General features: G+C 47.8%; 1 protein-coding gene across 1 annotated transcript in view; it reads right to left on the bottom strand.

The window, feature by feature from the left end:
* PNPLA2 (patatin like phospholipase domain containing 2) overlaps positions 1-9300 on the bottom strand; it is a 30559-nt gene extending 21259 nt beyond the window's left edge. The window contains exon 1 of the mRNA XM_030485374.1: positions 8732-9300. Within this exon, the coding sequence (XP_030341234.1) occupies positions 8732-9254 (523 nt within the window). The 5' untranslated portion in view covers positions 9255-9300. The remainder of the gene's footprint in view (positions 1-8731) is intronic.
* Positions 9301-13654: the final 4354 nt, after the last annotated feature.

Below are 13654 nucleotides of genomic sequence, written 5' to 3'. Positions count from 1 at the left end.
CTGAAAACCATGTCCTGTCCTCCTTCACCCATCAATCCCTGTTGATGCTATAGTGCAACTCAAATTGGATGGGGTGACAAGAAAAGGGGATTCACAGAGTAAGAGAGAAGGTACAGCTCAGATCCCTGCTCTTCACTCTGAGCCACAGCAATGCTGGGTTTGGGGTAATTTTTTCAAAAGCAAGTAATCGGTAAGAGAAGGCAAGTGGAGGGGAGAAACAGACCAAACCTCATACTGTAATAATGCAAAATTGCCCTTCTCTGCCCTGCACAGCAGCATAAGTGGAACCGCATCCAACTCTTGCTTTACACATCCAAGTGAAAACCACCAACACAAAGCCTTCAGTGGCTGTTATTCTGAACAGGAACTGGTGCAGCAGGATCAAGTCTCACCTACACGCACGATGTTGCACACACTCCATACTCACTTCTCAGGTCAGTTTGCAGGACAGCACCATGCACCCAGAGAGGGTGCACTGTTTCCACTTCACAGGAGCAGTATCACTAGAGGTAAGATGTTTTGGATAAAGAGAGATTAGTGCTACAGGGCAGTAGATACATTTGCCGGGCACCTGCTCTACAGATCCACGATGATGAAAAAGTGTAGTGAACAGTCACCATCTGTATGTCTAGAGCCCAATGAAATAGCTGCCACTCCAGCACCCCTTCAGCGTTATCACACACTAAACACTACCATCAGCTGACTCACCAACAGTAAAGCCAAGACTGGCTTACAGTCTAGCTCCTGCTGAACGCTCTCCTGCACGCTTACAGGCAGTGATTGTTTTGTGTTCATCAGAGATGTTACCAGAAACATGGCTGGCTCTCTCCCGCAGAGCACCTTGTCTCCTTTCTCTCTGTCCTTTCCCACTATGCACTTGTGTGGCTGCTAAAGTCCTGGCACAGAATGAAAGGAATAGCTCTGAAGCCCTCCACTGGCCTTCAGCCTGCACTGTGCCCAGCTCCCTCCTGCTTGTGCAGCTGGCGAACTGCTCCAACCCATGCCGCACACCTCCCCGTGCACATGTGAGCGTGCTGCTTGCTGTGCCCGCTCTGCCCTTCTTCCATCTCACATGGGCATGTGAAGTGTCACCTTACACAACTGAACTCTTCCCCACTAGCCACAGCATGAGCGGAGCAGGCTCCAGCAAGGAAGCGAGAATGAGCAGCTTTTTTCCAAAACAGCTCTCAGAAGAGGGGCATGAGTATTTTGCTCTAGAAGGAATCTAGAAGCAACTTAACTGGGAAGTGTCTTCTGGCAGACCACAAGGCAGGTTGCATTGCTTGGGAGCCATGACACAAGAATATCTGGAGACTGACGTTACCTTTCTTCTATGGACATCAGCAGTGGCCCCCCAGCCACAACTGCCAGCCATCAAGATGACTCAGGTTCCAAAAACAACCAGGAGCAGGACTCACAGAGGTTGCACAGACCCCTGCAAGGGAAGAGCCTCTGTTCAACCCTTCCTCCGGTGCACAAGCAAGGAGAGCAGCACGACAGATGTAGCAATGTCCAACTGAAGTTCACACACACAGAACCAACTCTTCCATGTGCAGAAGTATGGCTGGTAGTTAAATGGTTACTGTGTTCCTATAAAAAAAAGTTTTTACCAATCTCACTGAATAAGAACCCTGGGCTAGATAAATCAGTGCAATGTGCCCTTGTGCTGCCAGCCCACTCTGAAACAGGGCTCTAACTTTTTCCATGCATGGCATAACTATGGCATCCTGAATCCACGATACACTGGAATAATAATTTTTGCCAGGCCCAGCCCTGAATCAGCAGCATTCAGTGAAGCTGGCAAGAGCAGCTCTTGTAATTAACATACGTAAAGGGCTCCCGACTCATCTACACCCTCAGATGCCATCTCCTGTACTTCAGGATGCTAAACTAGATAATCCACAGGAGTGGCAGCTCAGAGACACTGCCACAGCCTCCAATGCTCAAGTGGTACGCAGTCCACTAAATCCTAACCCAAAAGGCTTCCAAAACCAGTATCTATCCAGACAAACTACAGTGTATGAAGAAGAGAATGGCTCATTCTCAGAAGAAATTCTCCAGGCATAGCACAGCCAGAAGCCTGGGAAACAGCTGCATAAAGACATTTCATGAAGCTTGCTGATTCCAGAGGGTTTGTCAGGCAGAGGCCATCAATGTAGATTTGGCCTTTATCTGTACCAGAAAGCACCACAGCTTCAGGCTTGGGCAGGTGCCAGAGGGCAGCACAAAGCCCTGGGTCCTACTGAAACCACCAGCTTCCACAGACCCATCACCTCTGCGATCGCATGGAGCTTGGCTTGTTCTGAGCCTTTCAGCTGGGGAGAGTTCCAGTCTCCAGGAACACTGAAGGCAGCTCTCGCAGACACACTGTACACAGATCAGCACAACCCCTGGGACAGGATCAGGCCCATCACAAGCAGCTATTGTATCAGAAATGCCAAACTCTCTCCTCCTTTTCTCCTGTCTTTGTAGCTACAACAGGTACAGCTACAACAATCTCCAGCATCTTTTCTACACTCCAAGGCTCATCAATTCCCTCCCTTCTACATGTTCGTTGGAAGGGATGCTTTACTGCCCCAGACCCTATCACTTCCAGGATGCATTCTGCCTTTTCCCAAGGACAGATTTATTTAGGACCCTCTATGTGGAGCCATTTCCTCTACCCCTCCTTTTCACCAGCTCTCACTCTCTCTAGTGCCTTATGCCTGCTTGACAAGGAAGACAGCCCGAGACAAATACATACATACGGGCGCCCTTGACTCCCAGATTCTTGACATTACATCCTGATATTCACCTCAAGTCCCAGGAAAACTTAGCAGAAAGCATGAGGCAGAGTATGAGCAACCGAAGTGTGGAAGCGCAGAGGATTCAACGGGAAAGTAGCGGCCAGTTTGGAATCCAGCCAGCAACAAGGTTTGACTTGCAGAGAGCAAGGTGGACAGGAGTCACCTATCACACTGCTCCTTGGAGGAGGAGATTTCTGAGCTTCTGCAAAGTCCCTGGAGTTAGGAGGTTTGTCCATTCACAGCTCTAGAAAGAAGGAATCTGACCAAATTGCTATTTCTCCAGCCCCTGCGTGGTCCTCTTCAAGTACAGCACAAAGCAAGCACAGCAGAGGTGAAAATCCTCTCCAGCCAAACCAGTGAACATTTCATCCCTGCTTCATGAAGGGCATTGAGGGAAACATGGAGAAGCCCACAGGAAGCAGGGGCCTAGCATTAGAGTACAGTTATTACCAAACCCACTGCACAGGAAGGCAGGAGGGCACTCAGAGACAGGAAACAAACACTGTCAGCTACCTGACATGCAGGCAGAACTGCTGTAGCCACTACAGCAGCGGGAGTTTGAAACTAAGACAGAGCAAGGAACCTGAGGATGGTTTTTTGATTTATCAGGACTGAACTTACCTTCCAAACATAATCAATAACTGGACATGAGACTTTGAAGAACACTCAAAAGCTTCTCATATTTTATAGGGAGAATGTGCGGGTACCTTAAAGAGTTTGGGAAATACAAGGTAGAAAGAAGTGGAACAGCCTGCACATGCTACAAGTTCAAGAGAGATGCTGAAATGATGGGTCAGAAGAACAACCATGTAAAGATGGCTTGAGCTGTCTGCACAGCTGCTGCCACGGCTGAGGGAGCAAGGCTGGGCACCAAGCTGCTCTGCACACCTCCTGTCTACGTGGGGTGACAAAAGAACAAACACGTGCACTGCTGAGTATGTATTTCACTGAAAGCAGCTGCTTGGCTTCCCTTGCACTCATCCAACAAGATACAGGCAAGAGCACCTTTCCTCATGGGAACTTTGTTATTAGAGCCAGGCAGACAGTGGGAACAGGCTCCTTCCCTCCCAGCAAAAGGTACCACACAGTACTCTGGCTGCCAGCTTACTCATCTGGACACCCGAGCCTGCAGCCCTGTGACCACTGGTGGCACCCATCCAGCCACAGTAGCTTCTCCGCCAAGCCAGTGGACATTTCCGACTATGTCAGCACAGAACATCCACACAACTCTATTTTCCACCACAGAAAGAAGCAGCAGCTTTACTGCTTCCAGGGAGCACCAGAAAGTTCTCCATGAATCCCATCCAAATCTCCATGTATGTACATAAAGGTGCCTCTCCTTTCATTGACAGCGCTGGGGCTGCTGAGCTCAACAACTTTTGCCCCAGCTAGTGCCCTGCAGGAGATACAAGTGACAACTTCCTGTGCAGGGAAGGATTTGAGTTCTGAGAGGCCACAAAGACTATAAAGCTTTCCCTCACGTACCTGGGGAGACCTATGGATCCCTTAACACAGCCATGCGAGACAGCACTACATATACTTCCTCTCAGATAAGCTTCATGAGTCTTGCTTTGGACAGCATAAACTGGCATTGCCCTGAGGACTCCACAGAGACTAAGCAGATTTATTTCCCTCTCTCAGTCTGGGATTTGGTGTTAAGAGTCCACACACATAGAGAAAATAATCTCCATGACCAGTCCTTAAGCCTTTGTATGCACATAGTCAAATTTCAGGAGCACAACATTTAAGATGCTGCTATCATTCATTGTCTCAATTTCAAAAGGTAAAGAGGGTTTGGTGGTTGTTTTGTTTCTTTTTTTCCTCTCCTCCTCCTGCTACTTAATGGAAAAAGTCTGGAGTTCAGCAGCGTATTTCCTGGTGGTCACATGGTGACAGCTGACAAGCAAACCTGAATGTCAAATAACTATTACTTCATCCCAGGTTGCACCTGAGACAAGTCCTGGCTAAGACACTAGTTTAGAAAATAAGAAATCCTGTCAACAACCCAGAAAGAGCTCTCCAAAGAGCACCCTACACAACGCTGCTCAATCTAGCAGATACACAGCCTCCTTTCTGTATTCTTGGTACTAGAAACATTCCCTCAGCTTGCTTTATCGTTTTCTGCTGACACTGTCATGCTGTAGGAGAACAGCTAGCTCCCACAGATGCAGGTTTGATAGCCAGCTTTGTCTCTGACAGCAGAACCCACCTCTTCCCCCAAAAAAGCAGCATTTCAGCAGTTCCAACCCACCCTCAGATGAGGGCTGTACAGGACAATATTCATGTGCTACACAGATAATTCAGATGCTCTTGGTTAACTGTGAGCCAGAAGTACAGCCCAGGACCTTCACATCAACTCAAAATCAGATTTTCAGTGATTACATGTTCACACCCCATCATTCATCCAGGCTGCTGCACTTCAAAAGCAGGCACACCAAATCCCATACAGCTCACTAGAGTGAGATGATTCAAGACCCTTCAGAAAAATATATCCCCTACCCTGTATTAAAGATTTAAGAGTCCAACGGTGACTGCATTTTAACCAACATTACTCGTGAGTGAAAAAGAACAGTCTTGTCATGTCACATAAGCCAGTTTTACTCATCCAGGCCAGTGCCTTAAGGGGTTTTTTTCCAGATAGGTAAATATCCTCAGAGCTCTGAGCCTAGAGTTTGTGAGAAGCTGCAGGATTTGAGGTGCACGTAAGGAAGAGACCGCAAAGCCAGCACAAAAGGACTTCTCACTTGCTTAGCATAGAAAGGTGCATTTCCTGGTGTGCCAGCCTCCAACAGCCACAAGAGAAGGCACAGGCATGACAGAAAGCCATTTTCCAGAAAACCCTCAGGACAGTAAGTGATTCATGCTCCAACACTGCAGCATGCACAAGCAAGTAACGCTCCAACACTGCAGCATGCACAAGCAAGTAACTTACATGCAAACACGCGAGACTTTGCCCGATGCACTTCAACAGCCACAGAGGTTATTCCAGTGGAAAAACAGCAATGCTTTTTCATGCCAGTGAACAGAAGAATCTCAAAGCTGGAGAGAGCACTTCAGATGTGGGACAATACCACTGTCGTAGCCCGAGAGAATAAATCCAAGATCGCTACAGCTTAATGGTGTTTAACAAGAGCTAGGTGTGGTCATATCAGACCATAAATACCTCCTGGCCTCTTATTCAGAAATAATGTCCTTTGCCTAGCTAGCATGTATGCCCAAAAATGTTTTATTTGGTATTCCAAAATCAGCCTTTGAAGCCCATAGTGAGCTCTCAAGGCTGCAGATCATTTGGTCAGGGCTTTCAGTTCAGTGTTAGCCCATAGCAAAGCCTTACTGCCATATACAAATAATGACAGTGTGCTCTTAATTCAGAGAGAAGGCAGAATTAGCTCAGGCGCAGCCATTCGCAAAGACACTTTCCATGAGAACAGATGCAAAAGCCAGAAGGAAGAAGCTGGAAAAGAAACCACTAAGCGGGATCTTACACACTTAAGTCCAGGAAAATTTCTGTTCTCCCTGATCAGGGTCTCAGAGGATCAGAACCAAATAAAAAACCCAAAGGAAGGGGTTTTTTGACTCCTCCCCAGGAAGTGTTTATCTTTGCAGAGTATAGTCTCGCTGAATTCAGAGCAAAGTACAGATGCACCCAAATCTACCTACATGCACCCAATAAGCAATGCTTCTGCAAAACTCTCTTCTGCTTGTCATCCACTAAGAGACACTATTCAGCATTCCAGTTTGAGGGACAGGGCAACAGACACTGCAGGGTAGCAGCTGCCATAAGTTTCAAAGCCCACCGGCTATAATGCCTACTCTCAGGCGGAACCAGCTGCAGAGCAAACACGCATACTCGGGATCCTAAAACAGCCTGTACTAGGATGAACTGCTCCCCTAGCACAGGCTGCAGCTGCACCTTCTGCATAATCATTCCCTTCTTCCCTATGATTTCACTCTAACCCCTGGACCTCAGGCTGGAATTTGCCCTGTCAGGAGGGTTTACAACAGGGACAAGGTACAGTGATACCATGCCCCAACCAAGCACCCCGTTTACTTTTACTTTCAGAAGTCAGCTCTGTTGCTTAGAGCTGCTCTCTACCCAAGATATATGCCAGCCACACAGGCAGAGTCAAAAGAAAACTATCCCTGAGAAGTCAAACTTCAACCAGAAATTGAACACCCAAAATCCAAGCTTTGGCTGGCTTTAAACAGCATGGTTTGCCCTCTTTCAGGAAGGAGGTGAATGCTGCCTAGAAGGTGACCCCTAACTCTGTCCTCTTTATCATGCCTCTCCTTGTACCTCACAAGGAGTGGGAAAACCTATTTTAACCCCTATTCACAGAATGCTCTCTACCAGGCTGACTATCTCCTCGAGGGCAACACTTAACACACCATGGGTGCTCTGGACATACAACAGCAAGAACAACATAGACATAACAACAGACTTGCTCAGCACAGTAATGGCTTCTGAGCAAGGCAAAGGATTTGGGCACTACTGCCAGCCCATCGCATGTTCATGCCATACCTCTGAGTAGCACGGGGACCACCCAGTTAAGGAACTGATTGGGCAGCCACCTCTTCAACAGAAGGAACAGCTAAATCCCCGGCAGCTGCCAACAAATGGATCCCTGCATAAGGAGGGATTAGAGGAGGCCTTTTCCCTTGCCCATGATAAAAGCTAGCACCATGGCATGACTACAACCTTTGAGATCCCAGCCTGGGCTTTGAATGGCTTCCCATCAAGCTCCAGGAGCAGCAGTTACACTTCACTGGACATTTCTGTAAACAAGGAAAAGGAAACTTCAAACCTAACTACACAGAAAATGCTTCTGCTGCATGAAGGCTACATCTCAAAACTCTCCCTGTCCCCAAAGAACTGGGAGTGCTGCAGAAAGACACCTATGATGAAGGTGAGAGGAGTTCAAGCAGTAAACAGCTCTAGTTTCACTTGACTCTAAGGAGAAGCTCATAATTCTGAGACTAAACAGAGATGCCTGATTCTCTCACACCACATTCCCCTTTCAAGATACTTTTCTGAATTTGTTATTCTCAAAAGAAAAGCTTTCAAGTACAGACTCTAGCATGCTGCTTGACTTCTCACCCAGCACGCAAAACAGCTGACCTTACAGCAGAACAGTAAAAAACCAGGAGGCGCCACACACCATTCTCTTCAGCTGTTCCCTGGACATTCCCTAAGCAGGGACAGACTACACTGGGTGCCTGCTTCAGAGGTAACTTTTAAGAAGTTTCTTTCATAACTTAAAAACAGAGGTAACATCTAGCTAAACTGGAGATCTAGCTCTTGCAGAAGGCAGGAAAATTCCCTAGTGCCCTACATCCTGAGGAATAACCCCCTTCTATAAATAAAGATGCTAAGAAAAAGACAGATTTCCTGACTTCTTGGAGGCGCTGTTCAACTCTAATCTGCACATGCAACACACTGTTTGACATCTCCATCCGCAGCTGCTTCCCTCCTGTTCACCCTCTTAGTGAGCCGGTGCGCACAGGGCAACAGGTCACCTCCTCACCAGCAGCTCAAGCAAGCCAAACCCAAGAACCGAGCCCCCACAAGTCCACGTTTTATTATGGTGGAGATCAAAACCACTGCTGACTTCCGGACACCTGCTCTGAGGAGGGCAGCGGCTCCCTCCCTCCACCTCAGGGAGGCCGGGTGCCCAATTTGGACCCCTGCATCTCCGCCTTACCTCCGACATCCCCCCGCACCTCAGCCTGAGGCGCGCAGGGACAGAGAGGAGTACAATCACTGAGGTAAAGGCCTGAAAAACAAAGCACCGCTCGCATGTAGGAAGGGTGAGGAGGAGCCGAAGGGCGGAGCGCTATTTCCACCACCCCTCCCCTCCCCTCCCCTCCCCTCCCCTCCCCGCTGCTGTAGTAATTAACGAATTAGTAACAACAAGGTGAGGCTGGGAGGCCGGCCCCGCGCTTACCGAGGCAGGCGCCGCTGACGAGGGCGGTGGCAGTGAGCGCCCCGGCTGATGCGCCGTAGATCTTCCTGGCGTTGGCGACGAGGAAGGGGGCATGTTCCTGCAGGCAGCTGGCTACCCCGACGTGGTAGACCCCCAGGAAGCCGCAGCCGGCGAAGGAGATATTCCAGGTGGAGTCCGGGGGGAACATGGCCTCCGCGCCCCGCTGAAGGCGGGGGGTGAAAAGGGAAGAAGCAGCCGCGACGGAGAGGGAAAGCCGAGGGGCTCTGCTCGAGTCACACCGCCCCTGCACGGGCGGGACGGCGGGCGAGAGCCGGGAGGCGCTGCTGCTGAATAAGACAGTCACTAGCACGGCGAGGTTTCCTGCTGAGTTGCTGGTCGCGGCTGCCCAGCTTATATGAGGCGGGGCGGCGGCAGCTCGGCCTCTCCTCTCCGCAGGCCCCGGCCCTGGGCGGGAAGCAGCCGGCCCCTCCTCCCAACCCTTCCTCCGGTGAACCCCGCTCCCAGCGCCAGCCCCCGTGGGCATTGCGCCTGTTCGAGCGCAGCAGCTGTACCAGCGCCACCCTGCAGTGGCAGAGGTGCCTCGGAGGAGAAAGGGGAAAGGAGAGGATTAGGGCTCCTCGCAGCACCCCAAGCCTTCCTGTGTATTGGGGCTGTCTTCCCCTTGCAAAACATACTGTTTCTTGGCGGCTTCTGCGTCAAGTTGGAGTTTACCACAGTCCTTTGCTTTTCGGGAGATGGGCAAGAAACATGAGGTGAAGGTAGAAGCTTTCCCTTTTCATAGAAAGCTGAGGAGCCAGAGGGAGGCACGGCTTCGCACAGCCACAGCACAAGACCAGAGAGAAAGGCAACCGCGCTCTATTTGCAGCTTTCTCTGTCTCTAAACTCACCAGAACACACAGAGTTGCTTACCGTTGCTGACCTCTTATTTCTCTTTATGTGCCCTAAGCTCACCAAAACACTTATCTTCAGTCAGGGCAACTGCAATTTTCAGTAGTGCTTCTGCACAAGCAAGGTCACACCATATGAGCTCACCACAGAGCAGCACTGGGTGAGAGGCCAGTGTTATTAGGAGATCAAAATAGATTTCAGAAGCTGGAAAGATACCCTTGTCATAAACAATACACACTATAGTCATTCGAACAATTAGAAGTGTGAAAATCTACAAGGACATCAAAAGGATCAGCATAGCAAGAGACGCAGCTGTTCAACTCAAAGCAAGGAAGCAAGATCAGCAGGAGGGAGGCTTGAAAGGGTACAAAACAGAAAGCAGTAAGGTTGGTTTCTTTTTAATAAAATCAACATGTGGTAAAAGCACTTTCTACTAAAGTAAAAAGAAAACAAACAAAACAAAAAAACCCCACAAACACAAAAAACCCAAAACTTAATTCATCTTGTCATAAATCTGATTGCATTAGTTTTCTTGTAACTGGTTAGAAGTTTCTCATTTGGGAGACTTGTCTTTAACAGCTCTCAGAATAGTCAAAGCTCGGCCTTCCTCCCCACAACGAATTTCACCACTTATGTCAGCAGAGGTCATCCAAGTAGCCCGTCTCCTGTTCTTTCCACATGTCCTTTCAAAGGACCAGCGCTCCAAAGACTGGTACCCACACCACAGAGGTTGTAGGAACAGCTGTCTCTCAGCCAGCTGACTGAATCAACCAAACTTAGCAAGTAACCCTTGTATAAATCCAATATTTGAGCTCAGTTTAGGCCTTGTACTCCAGCCTCTCCACTCAGAGTGCTTTTTCATTAAACATTTGCTCTTTCCCTCCATCAGACAGACAGGAGTCTAGCCTTATCTTCCCTCCAGGTCCTACCCTGGAGCCCAGGACCTCACCTAGCTGCCAGGAATTACCCTTGATACATATTAGCTCCATCCTGCAGCACCTAAAGAATTCACTCGATGTGTCTCAAGTCCTCTGTTTATGCCCTGTACCCACCCCTCTTTCCCTTCCTCTCATGCCTCTACTTTTGTAATTTCCTTCATTCCTTGTGTTTGATGTGGTTGCATAACCCTTGTCAGCCCTCATCTCCTCCACCTGAAGAGGTGAGCATTGGCACACCTGAGCCTTGACCCTCTTAAAGATGCTTAACACCAAGACAATCATAGTGCGTTCACCCCATGCTTCTGGTGACACAGAAAGGTATTTCCATGTAGCCAAAACCAAATAAAACATTGTGTCTTGCATTTTCCAGAACAGGGATTGTGCTGCAGAAGAACTAATTGGTGGGCTGTGACTTTAGTGGAAATCTGTGGCAAAACTGAATGTTGAACTTTGTTTGCAGATACCTCCCTAACACTTGTAACCACAATAACAGATTCGTTCTTGAGCCAGCGCTGCTTCCTCTTTTTTCAGCATTTCACAAACGTTAAGACTCCTACTGTGTATGGAAAATAGAAACAACAATGCTGCGACAATGCTGGCGTTAGTTTCACTTGATTGCTCAACAGCAGTCTTGTCCTGAGTTGTTTACATCACTCTGCCTTGGCCCTCAATGTTCCTTATTTGATGAGGTTAATGCTGCCCCATTGAAACAGGTTAATGAAATAAACCACATGAACCATAATCTCTTGCAGAGTGCTGCCTTGGTACTGGCACTAACAGACTGGCACAAACAGGTTTTTCTCAAAAATCAATTATCCCCCAACACTAATCTTCTCCTTATTAAGAAAGTGCTGCCACAGTCCTGCAATGGCTTCTAATTCCGCAGTAAGCCAGGTCAGCAAGATTTACACAGCAGCTTTTCACGTGTATCAAATTCCTGTCAGAACACTACAAGTTCACACATGCCCTTGCATGTTGTCATGCCAGAGGCAGTTTCTCAAGCAATCTCTGTTGCATTTGTCTTCTTTGTGACATTTGTCTTCTTCTAGTGAATGGTCAGCAGATAGTACATATGAAATAATAATGTAAAAACAACCTCTTTTTCAGGTAGTTGGTGGCCAACAGGAATTAATTCTAAAGGCAAGCTGAGAGGCAGTCTGTTATACTATTGTCTTCAGCATGTTACTTTAGTATTGCTGCCTGTGGCCAGCAAGACCAGGCAGTGGCCATGAAGCTCAACTTGAGTGCTGTTAACATCACTGGAAAGCCCGACTTTGACGTCTTTTTCTTATCTGTGATGTTTGCATACTCAGACAATTCCATGGCAAATACTTGGGACTTGCTTCATAGGAACATCTCCTGAGGCAATGCAGCGGCGCCCTTGTCCTGCTCACTTAGGACTGCTTGTTACTTCTAGGAAAGCTACTACAGATACCTCTGCCCTATGTAAGTCAAACCTACTGAGTTCAACAGGGCTACCTCCATGTAGCAGCTTGCAAAATTGGGCCTTAGTAGTAAGAGTGAAACCAGTTAATTTAACAGTGCCACTAGGGAACTTTTTTATTACTTTCCAGTAGTGTCCAGGATGTTCTTGCTGCGTTCCAAGTAGGGAAGATGTCATGTCACTCTCCCTGCCCCATGCTGGTTCTAAGGAATGCTTTTCAGTCAGAGCTGATTGGAGATGGCACAGCATTTGTGCCCTAGTGAGGACAGCTCACATGTTCCAACATCAAACTCATGACTAAGTCACTCTCCCCTAACATCAGTTTAGTAATGATCAGTTACCAGCATAACCTGCAGACACAAGGCTATCATTTCCTTTGTCTTCAATGCCTTTGAGCCTTTCTTTATGAAGTCAGGAAAAATCTATCCTAGCTAATATTGGTTCCGCAAGGGGACAGACTAGGCCACCACTCCAAGTGTTTGCAGGCACTAGTTTTCTCCGAGAGCATCACTGAATACAACACATCCACCCCACCACTATCCTTGCCTTTGGAAATCATAGCTAAGTCTGAAAAGGCATCAGTGACACTTGAAAATTCAGAACACTGTCCACAGAGCAGGAAAACCAAACCTTTTATAGCTGAAGGTCACTAAGATCAGCAGAACAGAGCAGTGAACTCCATCCAGAGCACTGAACAAATCTGCAAGAGACTTCCAGGCACATCACTGCTCACGTACAAAGCCATGAGGTGATAACTGTTTTGTAACTAGGTACAGGAAAAAAAGCTTAAAATGCCTTGATTTTGCATTCAGAAGAAACGTTCATCGTGCAGAAGTTTTGGAAAATTCTGTAAAATGCATGTGAAATCTTGGAGTAAACCTGTCCCCTGGCCTTCACAAGGAACACCTACAGGGTGGTTATGTAAAATACATTGGCTCCCCATTGCAGTGCAACAAATGCTGGATTTTCAGTGCTTTCTCCAACAGCTGTCCCAAAAAGTTTCTTCTCTAAACAGTTTACCAAATGAGCCATCTTTCTCAAATCAGATTGAGCAACAGTTTTCATTAAAATTATGCATTTCAGGAAGGAATTTAAAGGTGTTAAAGAGGACACCCAGCACAGGATCAGGTCCATAACTCAAGATTTAACAGGTCATAGGGAGAAGAGAAAAACAGGGGGAAGTTTGCCTGGATGTAGTCCTCCCCTCATCACAGTAGCCAGCAGCTGGCACCACAGGTTTCAGTCTCATCCCACAGGCCTGGGCACAGCAAAGCCCATGAAATAGCTCAGTGCCACTGAAACAAATTCCTTTGTGCTAGGAAAAATCCTGCTGAGTGGTGCAACAGGGCAGCTCTTTCCTGTGAAAACATTGACTGTTGCAGCAGCTAAACAAGGCAGTATCACAGAGTGGGTGGGAGGGTTACCTCCCAGTAAAACCACATCCAGGTACCTCTCTTTTTCAGTGATGTGAAATAGAGAAGTCAGCAAGAGAAGAAACACAGGTATACCTGCGCCCCTTCCAGTGCCAAACCACAGCTGCCACAACTGTCAGAGAACTAGTGTGAGCAAGGAACAGTTTTCAGCGCTCCCCCAAATATCACCATGCTAGAACTGAGGAGACAAAGTAGATCAAAGGTACTGGCACTGTTACCT

Source organism: Strigops habroptila, chromosome 4, assembly GCF_004027225.2.
Source record: "Strigops habroptila isolate Jane chromosome 4, bStrHab1.2.pri, whole genome shotgun sequence".
Lineage (NCBI taxonomy): Eukaryota > Metazoa > Chordata > Aves > Psittaciformes > Psittacidae > Strigops > Strigops habroptila.
This window is presented reverse-complemented; position numbering and strand designations above follow the sequence as displayed.